The sequence below is a fragment of the Cebidichthys violaceus genome, unplaced genomic scaffold (genome assembly GCF_023349555.1).
Source record: "Cebidichthys violaceus isolate CVI_PGR_0920_01 unplaced genomic scaffold, fCebVio1.0.p SCAF_25, whole genome shotgun sequence".
NCBI classification, from domain to species: Eukaryota; Metazoa; Chordata; class Actinopteri; order Perciformes; family Stichaeidae; genus Cebidichthys; species Cebidichthys violaceus.
Genome location: NW_027176428.1, coordinates 7,201,921 through 7,218,419, shown reverse-complemented (window position 1 = coordinate 7,218,419; position 16,499 = coordinate 7,201,921). Strand labels below are relative to the sequence as shown.

Genomic DNA, 16,499 nt, shown 5'->3' with positions numbered 1-16,499 from the left:
CAATTCACATTCTGCTTTGCATAGCGTGGAAAAGATGAGTTTAAAGAAACACTTCTCAGTTGTGGACTCAAGTTGCAATTGAAAGACGGAAGTTCTCTCATATCTGTTACAAACTTTACATCGTGTCATTTCCTCTCAGCAATGCGCAGCGGATAACTCGATTTGTTCGCAATGTTCTGTGAAATCTAGCTCACTTAAAATATACATGAACTAGCTGTGTGAGTCGCGTCATGACGAGCTTAAGGCAGGTCTCGTGAGTGCATCGCCTCGGCTCGTCCTCTCTCAGGGGTCACCGTCGGGCGGTGCTGGTATTAGCGTCGCTGTTGCCGGGCGGAGTGCAGCGTGTTGGGACAGACGGTGCAGAGGACGCAGCTGTCACGTGCTGGACGAGCAGTGCCTCGACGAGGAAATCCAGTTTAAAAGACCACATGTCGTGTAATGGGAAACGTTTTCTTAACAAACTGGAATCAGCTAAACAGTCGTTAGTGTTATAAACTAGGAAGCTTTCAAAGTTGTCGTGCGCACGCACGCACGTTCGGCCGTTTGAATAACGTTACCGGGGAGACTATAAATAAGTGCGCACGGTATTTTGTAAGCGGTAAAGCCTTGGATAGGAATCAAACCAACGGGGTAATTTACATCTGCCGGAGAACCGAAGGAGGACGTTAGAAGAAGGACAGGATCCAAGCAGCATGGTGAGTTTTTGGGGCCTGGAGGAGGTGCACGCTTACAGCTAGCACGCGACAACCTGTTTGCGTCCTTCTAGTGAGACTCGTGTCGTCGGTTGCTCGAGCAAACGGCTTCACTCCGTTGTAGTAACTTTAAACTTTAGCTGGTAATTAACGGTCATGCTGCGAAACACACGACTTGTATTATTCGCACGGACAATTCACGATGCGTTTCTGTCAACCTGTCACACAAATGAGGTTATGAGTGTAAAGTGAGGCCGGTTCTAACTGGTCTGCTAGTAAACTTAAGCTAGTTAGCTAAAGGCAGGTATTTAGGGAGTCACAACATGGTTGATGGCGAAACACCCAATAATGTTACCCCATCAACACGTGTGTTGGAATACAATGAAGTGGAGAATACCTTCAGATCTTACTCCATGACCCATTACGCTACGTGTATAGTTTAATTCATTTACGGTTCACAAATTGCGACCACAAAAAGTGATTTGTGTTAAATGTTAGCCGATGCAGCACCGTGTGGCTAACGATGAATAGCTACCGAGGAGATCCGTGATAAAGGTCATGGCAATACGGTGCGGAGACGGCAACCTTGAGAAGGGAACAGTGTGGGTGATTTGGCAATCGATTAACAACAAACTGTGTATCCAGAATGAGCTTTGTTTCTTGTCGTATGTAAAGATTTTGAACATCGTCACATATGGTTGTGTGGGCACCACGTGCTCTTTCTTCCCGGAGCAACGTTACTTTGCTTCACTGCGAAACCCAGAGCTGCTGACTTGTAACTACACTCTGTATATGAGACTGGTTAGAATGAACTGTTGTGAGAGGGTCGCATAATGGTGTTGCATCGATGACTGAAGCGCACTCGAGGTTCAGCGGTGTGTGACAGGTCTACAAGCCCGGTTCAAGTTACACTGGAGCTCAGGGGCGGACTTGCGTTATCTATGGTAACACGTGACCGCTCGAGAGTCAGAGGGATATGGAAGCGCATGTGTGTGTATGGAGCTGAGGGCTCTCATGGAGGGAAACTGGTTTACGAGATCTCTGATCAACTGTAGTATTGATTATGGAGGAAGGGAGTCGGTTCTGAATGTTTTTAAGCATTTCTTGTTTTTAAAGGGTGCACTTTAACGCTACCTGAGGTCATGAAAAGCATGCACATATGTGGGGATTCAAAGAGTCAGGGCTCAATGCTGACTTTGAAAAGTGATTATCAGGCATAAGCTTTTGTTTGCCCAAACTGAAAATATTGTCAATTTTGACCATGTTAAGTCACCTTATATTTTGAATAATTAAGATACTATGCAATTTATGTCTGCTTAAGAATGAAAATGTGACACGTAAACACGTCATGTCAGCGACTGTCAGTTGAATCAATTCGCACATTCTTTTGTGACGTTGACAGGATAACGTTTCACCCAACAGTCAAACAACTTCATTTGGTGTGTGTGAGCGCACCAATGCGTATGTGTTGTCTGTTTGTGGTTCTGGCTGTAACGGCAATATTTAAATATCACTAATGCAAGAAATATTTCTGTATTTAGTTTAGGGATGCACATTCTGCTGTTTACTGTCCCTTCTTTTTATACGTTAAAAAGTGGTTGCCACTGTGGGCAATCTCACTTTTTTCAAAATCAAGATTATCAAAACATTGCTTCCTGCTCCAACTGTACTTGTGTGTTTCATGTAGCTTACTGCTGTGTAAGGTGTACCCAAACTATTTTCTGTAACTTGGTGTTTATTCTCATAATCATGCAGGTTACTACAAAGGGAGCAGGTCTGAACCCCAATGCTAAAGTGTGGCAGGAGATCCCTGCCCACCAGAACGACATCCCGGAGGAGACTGAGGACTCTCCTTGTCTACTAACCTGCCCTCCTCCCGCTGAGACGACCGACGGTATGAGCTTAGTGGTGCAACTAAGATAAAGCATGACAATGTTTGTTTAGGGCACAAGATGCTGTTGTCTAAACATGATCTCTTCTGTCTTAATTTACTCAGACGTTCCGTCTTCAGGAGGAAAAGGATGCGATGCTGAGTACCCTGACAGCACTGCTGACTACGCCTCTGTACCCACAGAGGGCATTGTAAATGGCCCTGACCAGCCTGACGTGGGGTTTTTAGTCTTTGACCCTCAATGCGAATCAGCCATAGATGCTGATGCTTCTGAAGAGCAACCAATGTCTGAGGAGAGTCTCAGAGAGTCTTTGAAGAAACAGCTCGAGTTCTGCTTTTCTAGGTTGGTAGCGAAGAAATGTTCACACTATTTTTTTTATTTTTTATACCACACATTGCAACTGTTTCCAGTGTGCATACAGCTGTGAGAACAACATCAGTATTGAATAATTAAATTGCCTTGGGATGTTTGTCATAACTGCAAAGAACTACCTTTTCCTCAATGAAGTATTTTAGTATATCTGAAGTGCTCCCTTTAGGGGAATGAATCATTCCAACATCCATTGATTAAATTTAATTCTTCAATGATTTTGACTGATGTTCATTTGCCCGATGTTGTTTTGGGTGTTTGCAGAGACAACCTATCTAAGGACCTGTACCTGATATCCCAGATGGACAGTGATCAGTTTGTTCCCATCTGGACCATTGCTTGCATGGAGGACATCAAAGCCCTTACCACTGATGTGAGCCTCATTCTGGATGTACTGCGAGGTACCAGTGCTGCTTTTCTGCCTGCATTTGTGACAAATGGTCGCACATTTACTTTACAGACCAGAATATCTCTCGCTCTAAACGCATAATATGCAAGGCTATTGTTTAGAGCAGTCACCTAGTAAATCACAACAAAGGAGATGGTGTAAGGATCCTCCAGAGTCACCAGTAACAATTAAATGCATTGTGTCACTACTAAGATCCCCACAACATGATGTTGACACCACAGTGAGTTTCTGCTGATGGCTGGTTTTCTTTAGACCATCATGTCTGCGGTTTCTCTCCATGTTCTTTCCTGTGATGTTGACCACTTCTGCGAACTGTTTTCCCAAGGTGAAAATCCGGTGGGTGTTTGCAACTCACCAGTCAATAATTGTTTTGCATTCATGCTTTTTATCATAGTTCTCCTAAACAGGGTTTGGTTGTGTTGATAAGGACGCTGTGAGAACTTGTCAGAATTTGTTTGTAGTTAACATGACACAAACCAAATTCAAAATAAAGATGCCAACTCTCTAACGGCACACTATTTAAGTGTCTTAGGGGCCATCAAGGAACTTCCAGATGGTGAAAACGCATGTATTGAGGTTGTGTCTTTGTTACAGCTTCTCCTATGGTGCAAGTTGATGAAGCTGGAGAGAAGGTTCGGCCAAACCACAGTCGCTGCATCATCATTCTGAGAGAAGTGCCGGACACAACACCAATTGAGGTAAAGACAGTTCTATACTGCACACTAGGAACAGTCCTCATCATCCACCCATCCAACTGTCCCACATAGCTGCTGACAAGAATTCAGTTAAAGACGGTGATGTGGAACACCTGCCTCACTGCACTTTGATGTTAAAACTTTGAGAATGAATGCGTTGTAGTGGGTGTATTGTAGTTCATTGACAAGTTATAATCACAGAGCCTGCAGGGAGATGTGAGTTTAGTGTTGTAGGGTGAAGTGTATAATATGTGCCTGCATCTCTTTCACAGGAAGTGGAGGCTCTTTTTAAGAGTGAAAACTGTCCAAAAGTGTTAAGTGCCGAGTTTGCACATAACAGCAATTGGTACATAACATTTCAGTCTGACATGGATGCACAACAGGTATGTCTCCACATTAATGAACACGGGGCTCATTAGATATAGGCTGTGTTTTGCTCTGCGTCCATTTATCTTTTAAAACCAAAGGTGACTTCCATGGTACGGGTCCAAGATTTGAATTGGATAATTCTTGGTTACAGGAGCCTGTTCACTTTGTAAAATGCAAAAAATTACTTCTAGATGCTTTCAAGAAATTGTACGATTTATTACAGCAACTTTGTCTTGTTAGTAATTAACAAGTTTACAGTTCTGAGCACTGAACATCACACTGGTGCTCTTGGAGTGAGGGGGAGAGAAGCTTGTATTTCTTAGAATCAAAAGGAACACAGATTTTACAATATTGTGAATATTTCGTTGTTTCCTGTTTTGTCCGTAGGCCTACAGATACCTGAGAGAGGAGGTGAAAACCTTCCAGGGAAAACCAATCATGGTGAGTTAAAATAATTTACTTTATTTAGTTTTTATTTCAGGCTCGATCCCTTCTTATTTGTTCTATTTTTGACAGTAGTATGAGACCCAGCACGCCTCGTGTTACACAAGAGTATTCATGTTATCAGTTGTCACGTCACTACTCTTTGGCTAAGCCGTGACCTTGGGATATGTGTGCACACAGACTTGATAAGCAATGAAGTGTTGCACACCTATATCTCCAGACACTTTGATACCTCTCCTTATAACAAGGTGACATTTACCATTTGCATTGTTTTTGGTATCTAATGCATCCTTTTTCAGCTGGACTTTGAGTTGACCGTGTGTGATAAAACACACAAGGCTGTGACGTTAACGGTCCCGTCTAAACCCCAGTGATGATCAGTATCGCGCTTGGAAGGACCCATATGCACTGTGGCTGGCTGGGAGGAACCTATCATCTGTAGCTCTTTATCAATCTGCTGTATCTCTGTTTCTACACACTACCGCTACTCCCCCTCATCCTCTTTAACTCCCCCCTCACTTCCTCTCCCTCCCCCTTCTTTCTCCTAGTCAGTGCAGTGTTGTATGGCCTAATGACCGTGAGATTATGAGATCTGAGGGGACTAAATGACGATGGACAGATCTACAATGCTACTCGACATAGGTACAATCCAATCTTCACTCTTAGCAAGCATAGCTGATTGTCTTCTTTATTCCTCTCTCCCTCCCCACAGGCCCGCATTAAGGCCATTAACACGTTCTTTGGTAAGAACAGCTTCCGCAGTGTGGACTCAAGTGTGTTCAGTCAGCATGCCCAACCACAGGCTCAGTATAGCTCCCCAGTCTACATGCAGCAGGCGTACAGCCCTCAGCAGCAGTACCCTGTGTACCCCGTGGTGTCTTCCTCCTGGAACCCTGCCGTCATCCCTTACTTTGAAACACCACTGGTGAGAACCTGAATGTTATCTTGAGAAATTAATAAACTTTTTATTTTTTTTTTATTTTAATTTTTTTACATGCATTATTCAGAGTATCGGAGACAATTTTACGGAGCTTATGGTCATATTTTATTTACCACTACCAGGCACCTTTTCCGCATAGTGGTTTCATGAATGGTTACAGCAGTCCTGGGAACTACGAAGCAAACGCAAGCTCCATCAACACCCATCGGCCCATGAGCAGGAACCGGTAGGTGCAAGTCACGATGACATGATAACTGTATTAACTCTTTAATGAAACATTTGAGGACACATGTGAAGGATATTAAGTATTGCCTAAATCATCAAATGATGCTTATTCATGGTAGCATTCAGTAGTAAGAAATGTTGTCTTTTGTGTATACCCAGAATCCATGTTAAGGGTCACCCAAGGCCTGGAGACGTGCCTTCCTCTTCTCTGGTTTCGGGGCCCCTGATGGATGGCCTGTCTGCTCCCTCGAGTCCCCGGCCCCTCCAGACATCAGGGATGGCAACTGGCACCACTTCAACAGAATTCCTCCCCTCCTTCAGCCTTAAAGATGTGTCTCCACAGGCCACCATACCCAGTGGATATCTGAGCGGGGCTGCAAGGGGCCGGTGAGTGAATATCATCCTGCTTATTAATACTATGCAGATGATTTACAACCAAAATGTAACTGACTAATGCGCAATGAGGTGTGTGTTTTATTTACATATGGAAAACCTTCTAATGTGAAATGATCTGTCTTCATTGTAGGAGAGGAAGCTACAGAGGCATGAGGAGGAAAAGAGAAGATGAACATACGGTAAGCATATTTCCTCTTTCATCCATTAAAAAAAAAAATGAGTAAACTATGATTTCCTATGTAGACCAAGGAGGTCCTGGTGTTATCTAATTATCAAAAAGTTGTCTATTATAGTTTTCTTTGGCATGCTTCAGTGTTCTTTTTCTTACATTTGACTTAAACTGTGCTTAACATTACAGAGGCCTGTCCCTCTCATGGAGGCCAAGGTAGCTCCTCCACCAAAGTTTGACCTGGCAGCTTCCAATTTCCCTCCTTTGCCGGGATCTGTGGTCAGTATGCTGGGGGAACCGATGCCAGAGATGCGCCTTTCTGATGTTGTGCGTGGCCTGAAGGTGACTAACAAGGTAAATATCTTGTCCTCTTTGATACCTTTTACTCTATAGACTTGTGTAAGCAGCATTTAAGTCCCAGTTGTTTGAATGCACATCATTTTAAATTCTTGATTATTTCAGCCTGTGGTTCAGCCAGAGGTTAATGGGGCCCGACAAACAAACTTCTCTGAAGATGCTGTAAGCAAACCAAGTGCTATGACTCCGGTTGCTAAACTTGCTCCTGTGACACCACTCGCTGTGGCACCAGCACCAGTCTTAAGGTAAAGTTTTAATCAAGTTAATAAAATATCTGTGAATAGAAAGGGCATGAACATAGAAAATGACCTATCTATTACTTTTTTTTTTGTGACAATTTAGTGATTCTCCTGCGGTAAAGGAAGAGGACAAAGCTGAACCGTCTATTCCAAAGGAAACAATCTCCACATTCTCACAGGCTGCCTCCCCAACAGCCTCTAAACCTGCTCCCTCCGCCTGCAGCCAGCCTGTTTCTACTGAAGCACCTTCCTCATCCCCCCCATCTCCAACATCGGAGCTGGTAAGGCCTGCCTTCTTACAGCAACATATATAGCTCCCTGTTAAATCATGGGTCATTCAAAGACCCCCATAGACTGTTTTCTTTTGTTGCTTTGCAGTAAATAGTGTGTGGCTGTTATTGTTTTCACTTTGTGAGTCTGTAGAAGAAGCTGTTATGAGTTGTAGCCAGGTGTTCATATGTCAGTCTGTGGACAGATTATGTCACTATGATAGCGTCAAAACCCTTTAAGATGCCGTCAGGAAACTGTACATGTGTGTAGTTGAGGTCATGATGTAGGCAGAGTTTAAAGATGGGTTTGGTCTGAGCACGGGCGCTAGAAGTAGGAGGCTAGGAAGTGGGGAAGGAGCTATTGTTGGTGTTCTGGTCTCAGGTGTTTTGTAGCAAATTATATACAGCCACAAAAATATTAAGATAAAACTTTGTCCTTTTTGTGCAAGATGGCAGCTGTAGCTGGGATTCACAGCCGTTTCAATGGATTCAATTAAATGGCAGAAAACAAGTCAAATGTATAAAAGCACAAACTACCACTGTAGCATAACCCACTGATCTCAATGGTCATGTTGTGTTGAAGATGGAATATTGTATATTTTGGACAATATGGTCTTCAAGTGTTTTTTGTGTTTTATTACATGTGGGGAATCTGTCTTGATTTTCACCCATTCTTCCCTTTCCAGGGGGCCAGAAAACTGAGCTATGCAGAGGTGTGCCAGCGGCTGGCCAAGGAGCCGCCACCCCCCTCCCCTCCGGCCCCCGCTGCTAGCCAACCCCTGCAAGAGCTCAAGGTCAACAGGGTGGAGGAGCCTCGGCCCAACAGCAGGCGCACTACAGAGAAACCTGCTGACAGCCGCCCGCCCCGTCAACCATTACGCTTCTTCAGAGGGGCGAATGGCCAAGTCAGACCCGGAGCACTGAAGACTCGGGAGCATCCGAGAGGCCTGAATACCAGCAAACCGTTCTCCCCCCACCGGGGAGCTAGACGCAGCGGCAAAGAACAGAACATTCCCCCTGGATCTCCAAAATAACTAAAGGAAAACATTACCTAAAACAATATTTATGTAAATATATAATATATGTAAATAGACAGATGAATATATTTCATTTGACAGACTTTTTCAAAGAATCTTAATATTGTTGCAGACCTGAAATTATTTTTTAGGGAAGATGCATCTCGTCTGCAGACAGAATAGCTAAAGTGTGTGTGTGTGTGTGTGTGTGTGTGTGTGTGTGTGTGTGTGTGTGTGTGTGTGTGTGTGTGTGTGTGTGTGTGTGTGTGTGTGTGTGTGTGTGTGTGTGTGTGTGTGTGTGTGTGTGTGTGTGTGTGTGTGTAATATGAGGTAGTCTAACGTTAAACAAACCCCGGCAACATCCAAAATGATGAATGAGGCACATTTTGTTTGAGTGGTTATTGTTGGCATGTGATTCATCTAGAGCGTTTTACCAAACTTGTTTTGCATTGAAATATAATATAATAATAGTCGGTATTACTATGTATGATATGGAAGATGTTGAATCCATGGCAGAACAATAGAAACAGTTGCGTGTTTGATTAACAACAGAAGCTTTGAGGAGCTATATTTCAAGGCCTAACATGTAGAAACTGTCTACAAGAGATCCGGGTGAATACGAAATATAATTCAGAACATTGCGTTGTGTAATGATTATAATCCTTCAGTGTTTTTGCAGTAGTCATCTTTGTGATGCAGATATTAGATCAATAACTACTAACGTTTGAAATAAGCCCTGCATACGTACTGGAGTAGATCAGCTTTTTTTTTTTTTTTTCTCACAGGATTGTATCAGTGATTTAAGTCCTGTGCTCATCTGTATATCTTGTAAAAAATATATATATATATATTTAGCATGAGAATAGTAGTTGTCAGCCAAATAACCTGCTGTTGCTGAGGGTTATTATCAGGCTTAAGCAGGAGCAGAAAGGCTGCCTCCATGTCTTTCAGGGTTTGACGGCTAACTTTGGTTCCAGGCTCAGCTTCTGGTGTGGATTATTCCGTATTTTTAGTTTTCAGGAAGGTTTCTAAAGAGTAGGCTGTGTTTTGCTTAGTGACTAGCATGTGAACTGCTAAAACATATTTGGTGATCTGAGGGACCTTGCGAAAAGAAATTGGATTTTTTTTTTTCTTCTGAACAATAGAAATTTGTGGCCTCTTCTCGCTTAACATAGCTATTTGATGGTTGACGTCATGGCCGGTGTCTAAACTTGACTCGGTGACGTTGATTCGGGCACCATCTCTTGATTGCATACATAATAAGCTTCAGACGAATGTAGTCCTTTTTTGGCATAAAACCACTTTTGAGCTTGATCTTGTAAATGTCCATATGTAGCTGTAGCTTTCCTTGAGCATGTGTATATACAGATTTATATTTGATCCTGGTTGTTAATGTACTCGTTTTCCCTGCTGTAGACGAGTTTAATTTTCTATAATTGTTTTTTCTTGTCATGGTATTCAATGTTTGTGTAATATTATAAATACATGTGTAGACTGGTCTGAGAAAAGATACTTGGTTATTGACAACTGAATATGATGCTGATCAGCTACTCGTGGCTCAACAGTGAGCAGAACATGACTGGACTTGTAGTGATGGGAGTTGAAATGCTCTATCCTTAAATCTCCAGGCTTTTAATCATAAGAGACGTTAGAAATGGAAAGGGGTTGCACAGAAAGGCTCAACTTGAGCCTATGTGTTTCATTTTAGTGTTTTTTATTTCATCAGATTAGTCTGTTGTTGCAAATGAGAATTAACAAAAGATGAGTGAAGCGAAAGAATTGGTAGATTTTCAGGATTAGGGGGATAAAACATTTTATCTTAGATAAGTCTTCTGCTTGTAGGGACTAGACTACAGTGTTCTGTGTCTTGTAATCAGTAGTTCAGTTGTCTCCTGTGTAAACTGTATTTTGTTTGTGTAAGAGAGATTGCATCGGCTTCAGACTGCATGGAACTATTATCTCAAACCAAACCTCCGGTGCCTTAACTCATTTCAGTAAAAAAAAGAGTGCAAGAATTGTGAGCACATCAATTTGTCACACTAAACATGGCCGGTTAATTGGTTGTCAAAATCCAACATTATCAGTCTTTGACACTGTTGAGACACTGGATCCGACTCAATGCAGATCTCAATTTATTGTAGGTGCAGGGCCGGTTGGAGTGGAGCTTAATGCGTGTTGCGCATGCTTGTTTGTCCGTTATGTGTCTGATACATTTCATTTTCTTAGCTTGTCAGTGCAATGTCGGTCTTGTTTCCGAAACCTGCGATTAACTCACAATCAAACATGAGTTTGCAGTTTTCAGCCAAATACACTGGTTCTATTAAGTGGTTATGTGATTGCTGAGCCTGAGGTATAAAAATAAAAAATATTTTTAAACGTGTGTGTGTGTGTGTGTGTGTGTGTGTGTGTGTGTGTGTGTGTGTGTGTGTGTGTGTGTGTGTGTGTGTGTGTGTGTGTGTGTGTGTGTGTGTGTGTGTGTGTGTGTGTGTGTGCGCGCGCGTGCGTGCGCTACATGTTAATGCAGCTGATCCAATTGCAGCTTCACATACAGATGTGAATATAGTATAATCTCACGTCCAGTGGCCTTTTGATTTTTCTCCTTATTTAAACCTGGAATTTTGGTTTATCAAGCAAAACTGAAGAACAGCGACATACATGCGAAATGCCGAAGTCCTGCCACACTAGAGGGATTTGTTAACCACCCGGAAATAAGTCAACATTATGTAACTGTTGTATGCATATTTGGCTTGCTCAGGAGATTTCGGTGACGCGTGTCAGCAACATACCGGAGAGGAATAACATCGCATTGCTATGCAGTAAAGATGCTATGTTAACGGAGGACGGGTGAAGATTCAGTAAAGTTTACCGGCATCACGTTCACGTTTTCCCCCGACGTCAAACCCCTGTTACGTAATGTTAAGACCGTATTCCAGCTCTCGCGGTGTTGCTAATGGAAGTGTCAGTGTCAACAACGGCCAGCCATCGGTACAGCAGCACTACCCGGAGCAGGGAGGGGGGAGTCCAGAGGCTATCACGTCGGGTGGGTTCACTCACATATCGGAGCATCTAACACAAAAAAAAATGTTTTGGGACGTAAATCCAGCCAATGTCTATGAAATGTGATGTTTTAATGAGATCGTAGGTTAGCTTTCTTTAGCATTAGCGTGCTAACGTTTAGCTAACCCCACTAACTTCGCGGTCCACACCAAAGGTAACGCTAAGCTAAGCGAAGCTTCGATTAGCAGTTAGCATTAGCTTAGTTAGCGGTGTTGTGACTGGTAGCTGTACTACAGTGTTAGCTTTGTGAGGCGTATCCGGTCGTCCTGTTATCTGTTGTTAGTTTTCTTAATGTTAGCTTCCAGGTCCGTTGTAATGACACGGCTGTCAGGTGTCGGAAACACAACACGTTGGTGTGGTTAGTTATTAGGTTATGCTAGTTTTAAGGCCCATCTCTGATGAAGGCAGAGCTAGCCTAAGAATTGACACTTTGGTTTAACCTGTCCACAGTAACGAGGAACATAGCCGATCGACCTCGACTGATAGCCAGCTAGGTTACATGGTAGCTCGACTCTGCTGCCTCATCGTTCCCGTCAAACGATAGTCCCCGATCTTTACGAGACCGAAGCAAATGTTTCACACAGGCCAACAGACTTGGCCTGTTTACCTCCTAACCAGTTGTCACCAAGATGTTTTTCTAACGTTACATTATTGGTGCCAGGTGCGCACATGCAATTAATGGCGCTAAACTGATTGTATTTATTATCAGTAGGTGCACGGTAGTCATGTGATAGCACCATTGGCTGATGCTGGAGGTTGATACATTGTCAAGATAAAACACATGCTAACATACACAAATAATAAACAGTGACATTTGAGTATTTTCTGGCCAGCCAGTTGCTTCTGGGTTATGATTGTCCATGGGCTCAAGCCCCCAGTATTAAATAAATAAATAAATATATATATATATATATATATATATATATATATATATATATATATATATATATATATATATATATAAACAAACAGTTACACTATTGAAGCATTCAGTAGCATTCACCGAATACCAGTAATATATTGTGTCTAAGTAACGTGCGAATCAGCCGTTTGCTTGCCTCCATATGAGTAAATGAATACAGCTGTTAACAAATTGCTGTTTTTTTGCTCTTTTTTTGCAGAACATTTGTCTGAGATGGGGGATGATCGACCCTTTGTATGCACTGCCCCTGGATGCGGGCAGGTATGATTGGAGAATGCTTTAATTCATATGCATATCTCTATAACACCTTTTTTCTCTCGCTTTACATTTGACACCTCTGATCATCCAGCCCAGCAATCTGAAACAAATCTTCACCTTTTTCTTATTACATGAGCTCACTGCAATTTAGCTTACAGCTAGCTTGTTTTGATCTTGTTTTTTTTTACTATGTCTCTTGTTTGTACTATCCACTATGCTGCTGTAATCCTGTAAATTTCCCCACTGCGGGACTAATAAAGGATTATCTTATCTTATCTTAAAGGAGGATTCTGCGATTCTAATCCAATACAGTTTTTGTAAAATTCAGCGTATATCCATGCTAGCTGTCTGTTCTGTGTGGGCGCGCTGAAAAAAAATCCTGTGTTCATACACAGCCCACTGTAAATGGGAAACAAACAAAGTGTCTCGGACCGAACCACACAACACTATTCCAGACAGTACAGGAGACAGGCCATGGATGTATAGAGAGAAAGGCAGTGGGAGCAATGGGATGGTACATCTGGCACATGCTAACATTCTGAAGAAGCACTGTCAGGAGAGGTGTATTTGTTTTGGTGTTGATTTCAAATATCAACAATCTTTCTCCTGAATCGCAGACTCCACCTTGAAGGTACTGTACAAATGCCAAAAGAGTAGATAATTATTAAGCCCAACCTCACCGTGGACCATTTCTTGTGTTATTGTTTATCTCGCATCTATAACTACTTCTTTTTTTAATTAATTTTTTGTCATTTGCCGGCAGCGCAGTAGACACACTGATGCTACACCTTATATTCTTAATCTGCTGTGTTATTTTTTTGCAGAGATTCACAAATGAAGACCACCTGTCGGTCCACAAGCACAAGCATGAAATGACATTAAAATTTGGTCCTGCCAGAACAGACTCTGTTATCATAGCAGGTAATGGCATTACCATTTACATTAGTATCTGTTAAATGAAGCTGAGCTAAAGATTTATCAAATTGTCAATGCTCTGAGCACCTGTATTGATATACTACTGGGATGTCTGTTGGGAAGGAGATATTTCTGTCCCGTTACCCTCTCAACTAACATACTATATGGTTTTTTTTGTTGGGTGTTTTTGCAGACCAGACACCCACGCCCACACGTTTCCTGAAGAACTGTGAAGAGGTTGGGTTATTCAATGAGCTCGCTGGCTCCTTTGAACATGAGTTTACCAAAGCACACGAAGACGACCAGAGGACAAAACACCCGGTGAGTAAAGGGATGAATGAACACATTGAATAAATGGCACACTGGTTTCCTCAAGTTATTAGATAAACGTGATGTCACCATTTTAAAAGGTATGTTCATCTTCTGCTCTCTGCTCAGGCTGCACCTTTACAAACACCGTCTGAAGTAAAAGTTGAAGATGAGGGTCCTTTGCAAGTGGATTCTTCCTCTCCCGGAAGTCCAGATTCCTCTTCCAGCATGTCAGACAACAGCAGAGACTCGAGGGTGAGAGGCAATGCACAATGCAACACACTGTGCTTACGCGTGGCTAGCAAGTTGGTTCACAGGCTCCCAGTTTGAAGAAGCCGACAAGAGTATTGGCACGGGCGCTAAGTGATGTACTGCTGTGTGGACGCCACGTTGGTTAGGATCCGAAAAGTCCCACAATAACAAGCTAACTGCTCGATGCAGCAACAGACCAGCAATTTTGTCAGTTGAGTATGTTGGCTTTGAAGATTGCAATATAAAGGCCTTTGTTCCCTGACAGGCTATCTGATGGCAAGGTAGATTGGTGAAAATATTATAAAATGAACGTACATTTAAACTTATCTTTAAAGCCACAAGACCCCATTGACAAAAAAATAATTGTATCTTGCATAACACGGTAGTATACATATAACTCCACTTGAACATTAATGATTGGTTTCCTCTTCATGCAGACAAAATACATTTATGATTGGAGAATATATTTTATTATTATTGTTTGATTTGTCAACAGGAGATTCACACGAAGCCTGTGGTAAGCTCTGCCCCTACTCCAACCATTGTGCGCCCAGGTTCTCTTCCCCTTCACCTGAGCAATGACGCACTTCACCCAACTCTGCCATCTCCAACATCTGTCATCACTCAAACGCCGCCCTCCAACAGACAGCTCAGGTAAACTATAGGGTCTTCCTGTTGTTTGCATTTCTTGAGGTCTGGGGCTGTTTTTTGATATTCTGGGAAAATGTACACGAAAATGTCAGTCTTGTGGAGTTCGTTGATATTAACTTGGTGCGAAAATTTAGCTCTGAATAAGTGGAAAGAATTATTCCTTGTATCAAGGCAATGTTTGCGGTGCTGCCAATCAACATTGCAAAGATTTTTTGTTAATTTATCAACAAAACAACTCCATGTTGAAATTGGCAGGAGGAGAGCTAGTAACGTAACTGTGCAGCCGGTGGGTAGCATAGTCTTGCTTGGCTAAATGACAACTTATCGGCTAATGTTGATGCCGGTTGCACTGAGTTATGGTATGATGCGTTAGTTCTCTCTTCGGTAAAAAATGAATATTGTTTAAAGGTAAGTTATCATGATGAGAACGAGAAACCTGCTCTTGCTTTAGCACCTCAAGCCGTTCTAAATCTAATATTTTGTGAGCTTACATGTTGTTACATGTATACTCACATACTGTTGGCCATTTGTTGTTTTTAATACATTTTCAGATTGTTTTTGTTTTATGTTTTCGAGTTGTCCATACGTCTGTATGTCCCATTCTTGTGAACATCATATCTCAGGATCGCCTGGAGGGAATTTCCTTAAATTTGGCACAAACGTCCACTAACGCTCAAGTATGAACTGATTAGAATTTGGTGGTTAAACACGTTTTTGTCCAAAACTCAAACATTGATATGCTAATTAATTATTAACTACATTTCACACAAATTTCTAATTAGATAAAATGATGGAGGTTATTCTAGTTTTGATATGTTTTAATTTTCTCTTTCTCACTATTGATTTTCTGGTTGAAGTCTTATTTATTTATTTCTCCACCCTCCTCTGCTTCCTGATCTAACAGCGCAAGTGAAGTAGGTGTGTGTGGACGCTAACAGTCCTCCACAGCTCCATATTGCTGTGATTCTACAGATACTACCTAAATTATGTCTACTTTTAAGAGATCAAAGCAAATCCTTCTAAAGACGATACCTCGCCCACATATTCTTCAACCGCCGTTTCATTGGGACTTGAGAGGCTAGGTACAGTTAACACTTAGAGAGAGTGTCGGCTGGCAAAATAAAATATTTTCAACCTGGTTCTCAATCTGTATTTTGTCAACGGGCACAGAATGGAGGATCAGCCATTTACAAGTATCTGGTTTTTGTCAACAGCTCCCCGACGAGCGCTTATCCACTGGTGAGGCTTCCTAATGGGCAGACAGTCCCCCTCCTGCCCAGTCCTGTGCAGATGACCTCAGTTATATCTGTAAGTCATTTTCAAAACATGAAAAAAAAAGTATAACAAATAATACTTTTTATTATTTTTCTTTAAACTTATCATATTCCGTCTGTTTCTCTCTCTCTCTCTCTCTCTCTCTCTCTCTCTCTCTCTCTCTCTCTCTCTCTCTCTCTCTCTCTCTCTCTCGTTTGTTGTAATGTGGAGCTTGCGAGGCCAGCGAACTCGGTGCCTGACATCCCTGGGATTCCAGGACCTCCAGTGGGCGGAGCCAGCAGTGGGTCCTCCTCTCCATCTGGGTACAGTCTGCACTCTGAGACCAAGATGGTAAGATGATCAGTCAAACAGGCATCATTTTGAGGGCTGCAGGTTCATT

The 16,499-nt window shown here is 42.3% G+C and overlaps 2 protein-coding genes across 5 annotated transcripts in view; both read left to right on the top strand.

Moving 5' to 3' along the window:
- Window positions 1-162: 162 nt before the first annotated feature.
- Window positions 163-10,861, top strand: larp4ab (La ribonucleoprotein 4Ab). Its single transcript, XM_068720612.1, has 15 exons — window positions 163-695; window positions 2,448-2,586; window positions 2,689-2,926; window positions 3,218-3,354; window positions 3,957-4,060; window positions 4,330-4,440; window positions 4,814-4,867; window positions 5,583-5,795; window positions 5,933-6,036; window positions 6,195-6,422; window positions 6,562-6,610; window positions 6,790-6,954; window positions 7,063-7,202; window positions 7,300-7,477; window positions 8,152-10,861. The coding sequence occupies exons 1-15, from the start codon at window positions 693-695 to the stop codon at window positions 8,497-8,499; spliced, it is 2,211 nt and encodes a 736-aa protein (XP_068576713.1). The 5' UTR covers window positions 163-692; the 3' UTR covers window positions 8,500-10,861.
- Window positions 10,862-10,967: 106 nt separating this feature from the next.
- The window catches only part of atf7b (activating transcription factor 7b), an 11,462-nt gene continuing 5,930 nt past the window's right edge, over window positions 10,968-16,499 (top strand). For all 4 annotated transcript variants that reach the window (XR_011103752.1, XM_068720614.1, XM_068720613.1 and 1 more), the window contains exons 1-8: window positions 10,968-11,521; window positions 12,660-12,721; window positions 13,543-13,639; window positions 13,827-13,954; window positions 14,072-14,197; window positions 14,691-14,848; window positions 16,060-16,153; window positions 16,331-16,450. Coding sequence is in view for 3 of the 4 variants with exons in the window: in XM_068720614.1 (XP_068576715.1) it covers window positions 11,395-11,521; window positions 12,660-12,721; window positions 13,543-13,639; window positions 13,827-13,954; window positions 14,072-14,197; window positions 14,691-14,848; window positions 16,060-16,153; window positions 16,331-16,450 (912 nt within the window). In the remaining variant the exon portion in view is untranslated. The remainder of the gene's footprint in view (window positions 11,522-12,659; window positions 12,722-13,542; window positions 13,640-13,826; window positions 13,955-14,071; window positions 14,198-14,690; window positions 14,849-16,059; window positions 16,154-16,330; window positions 16,451-16,499) is intronic.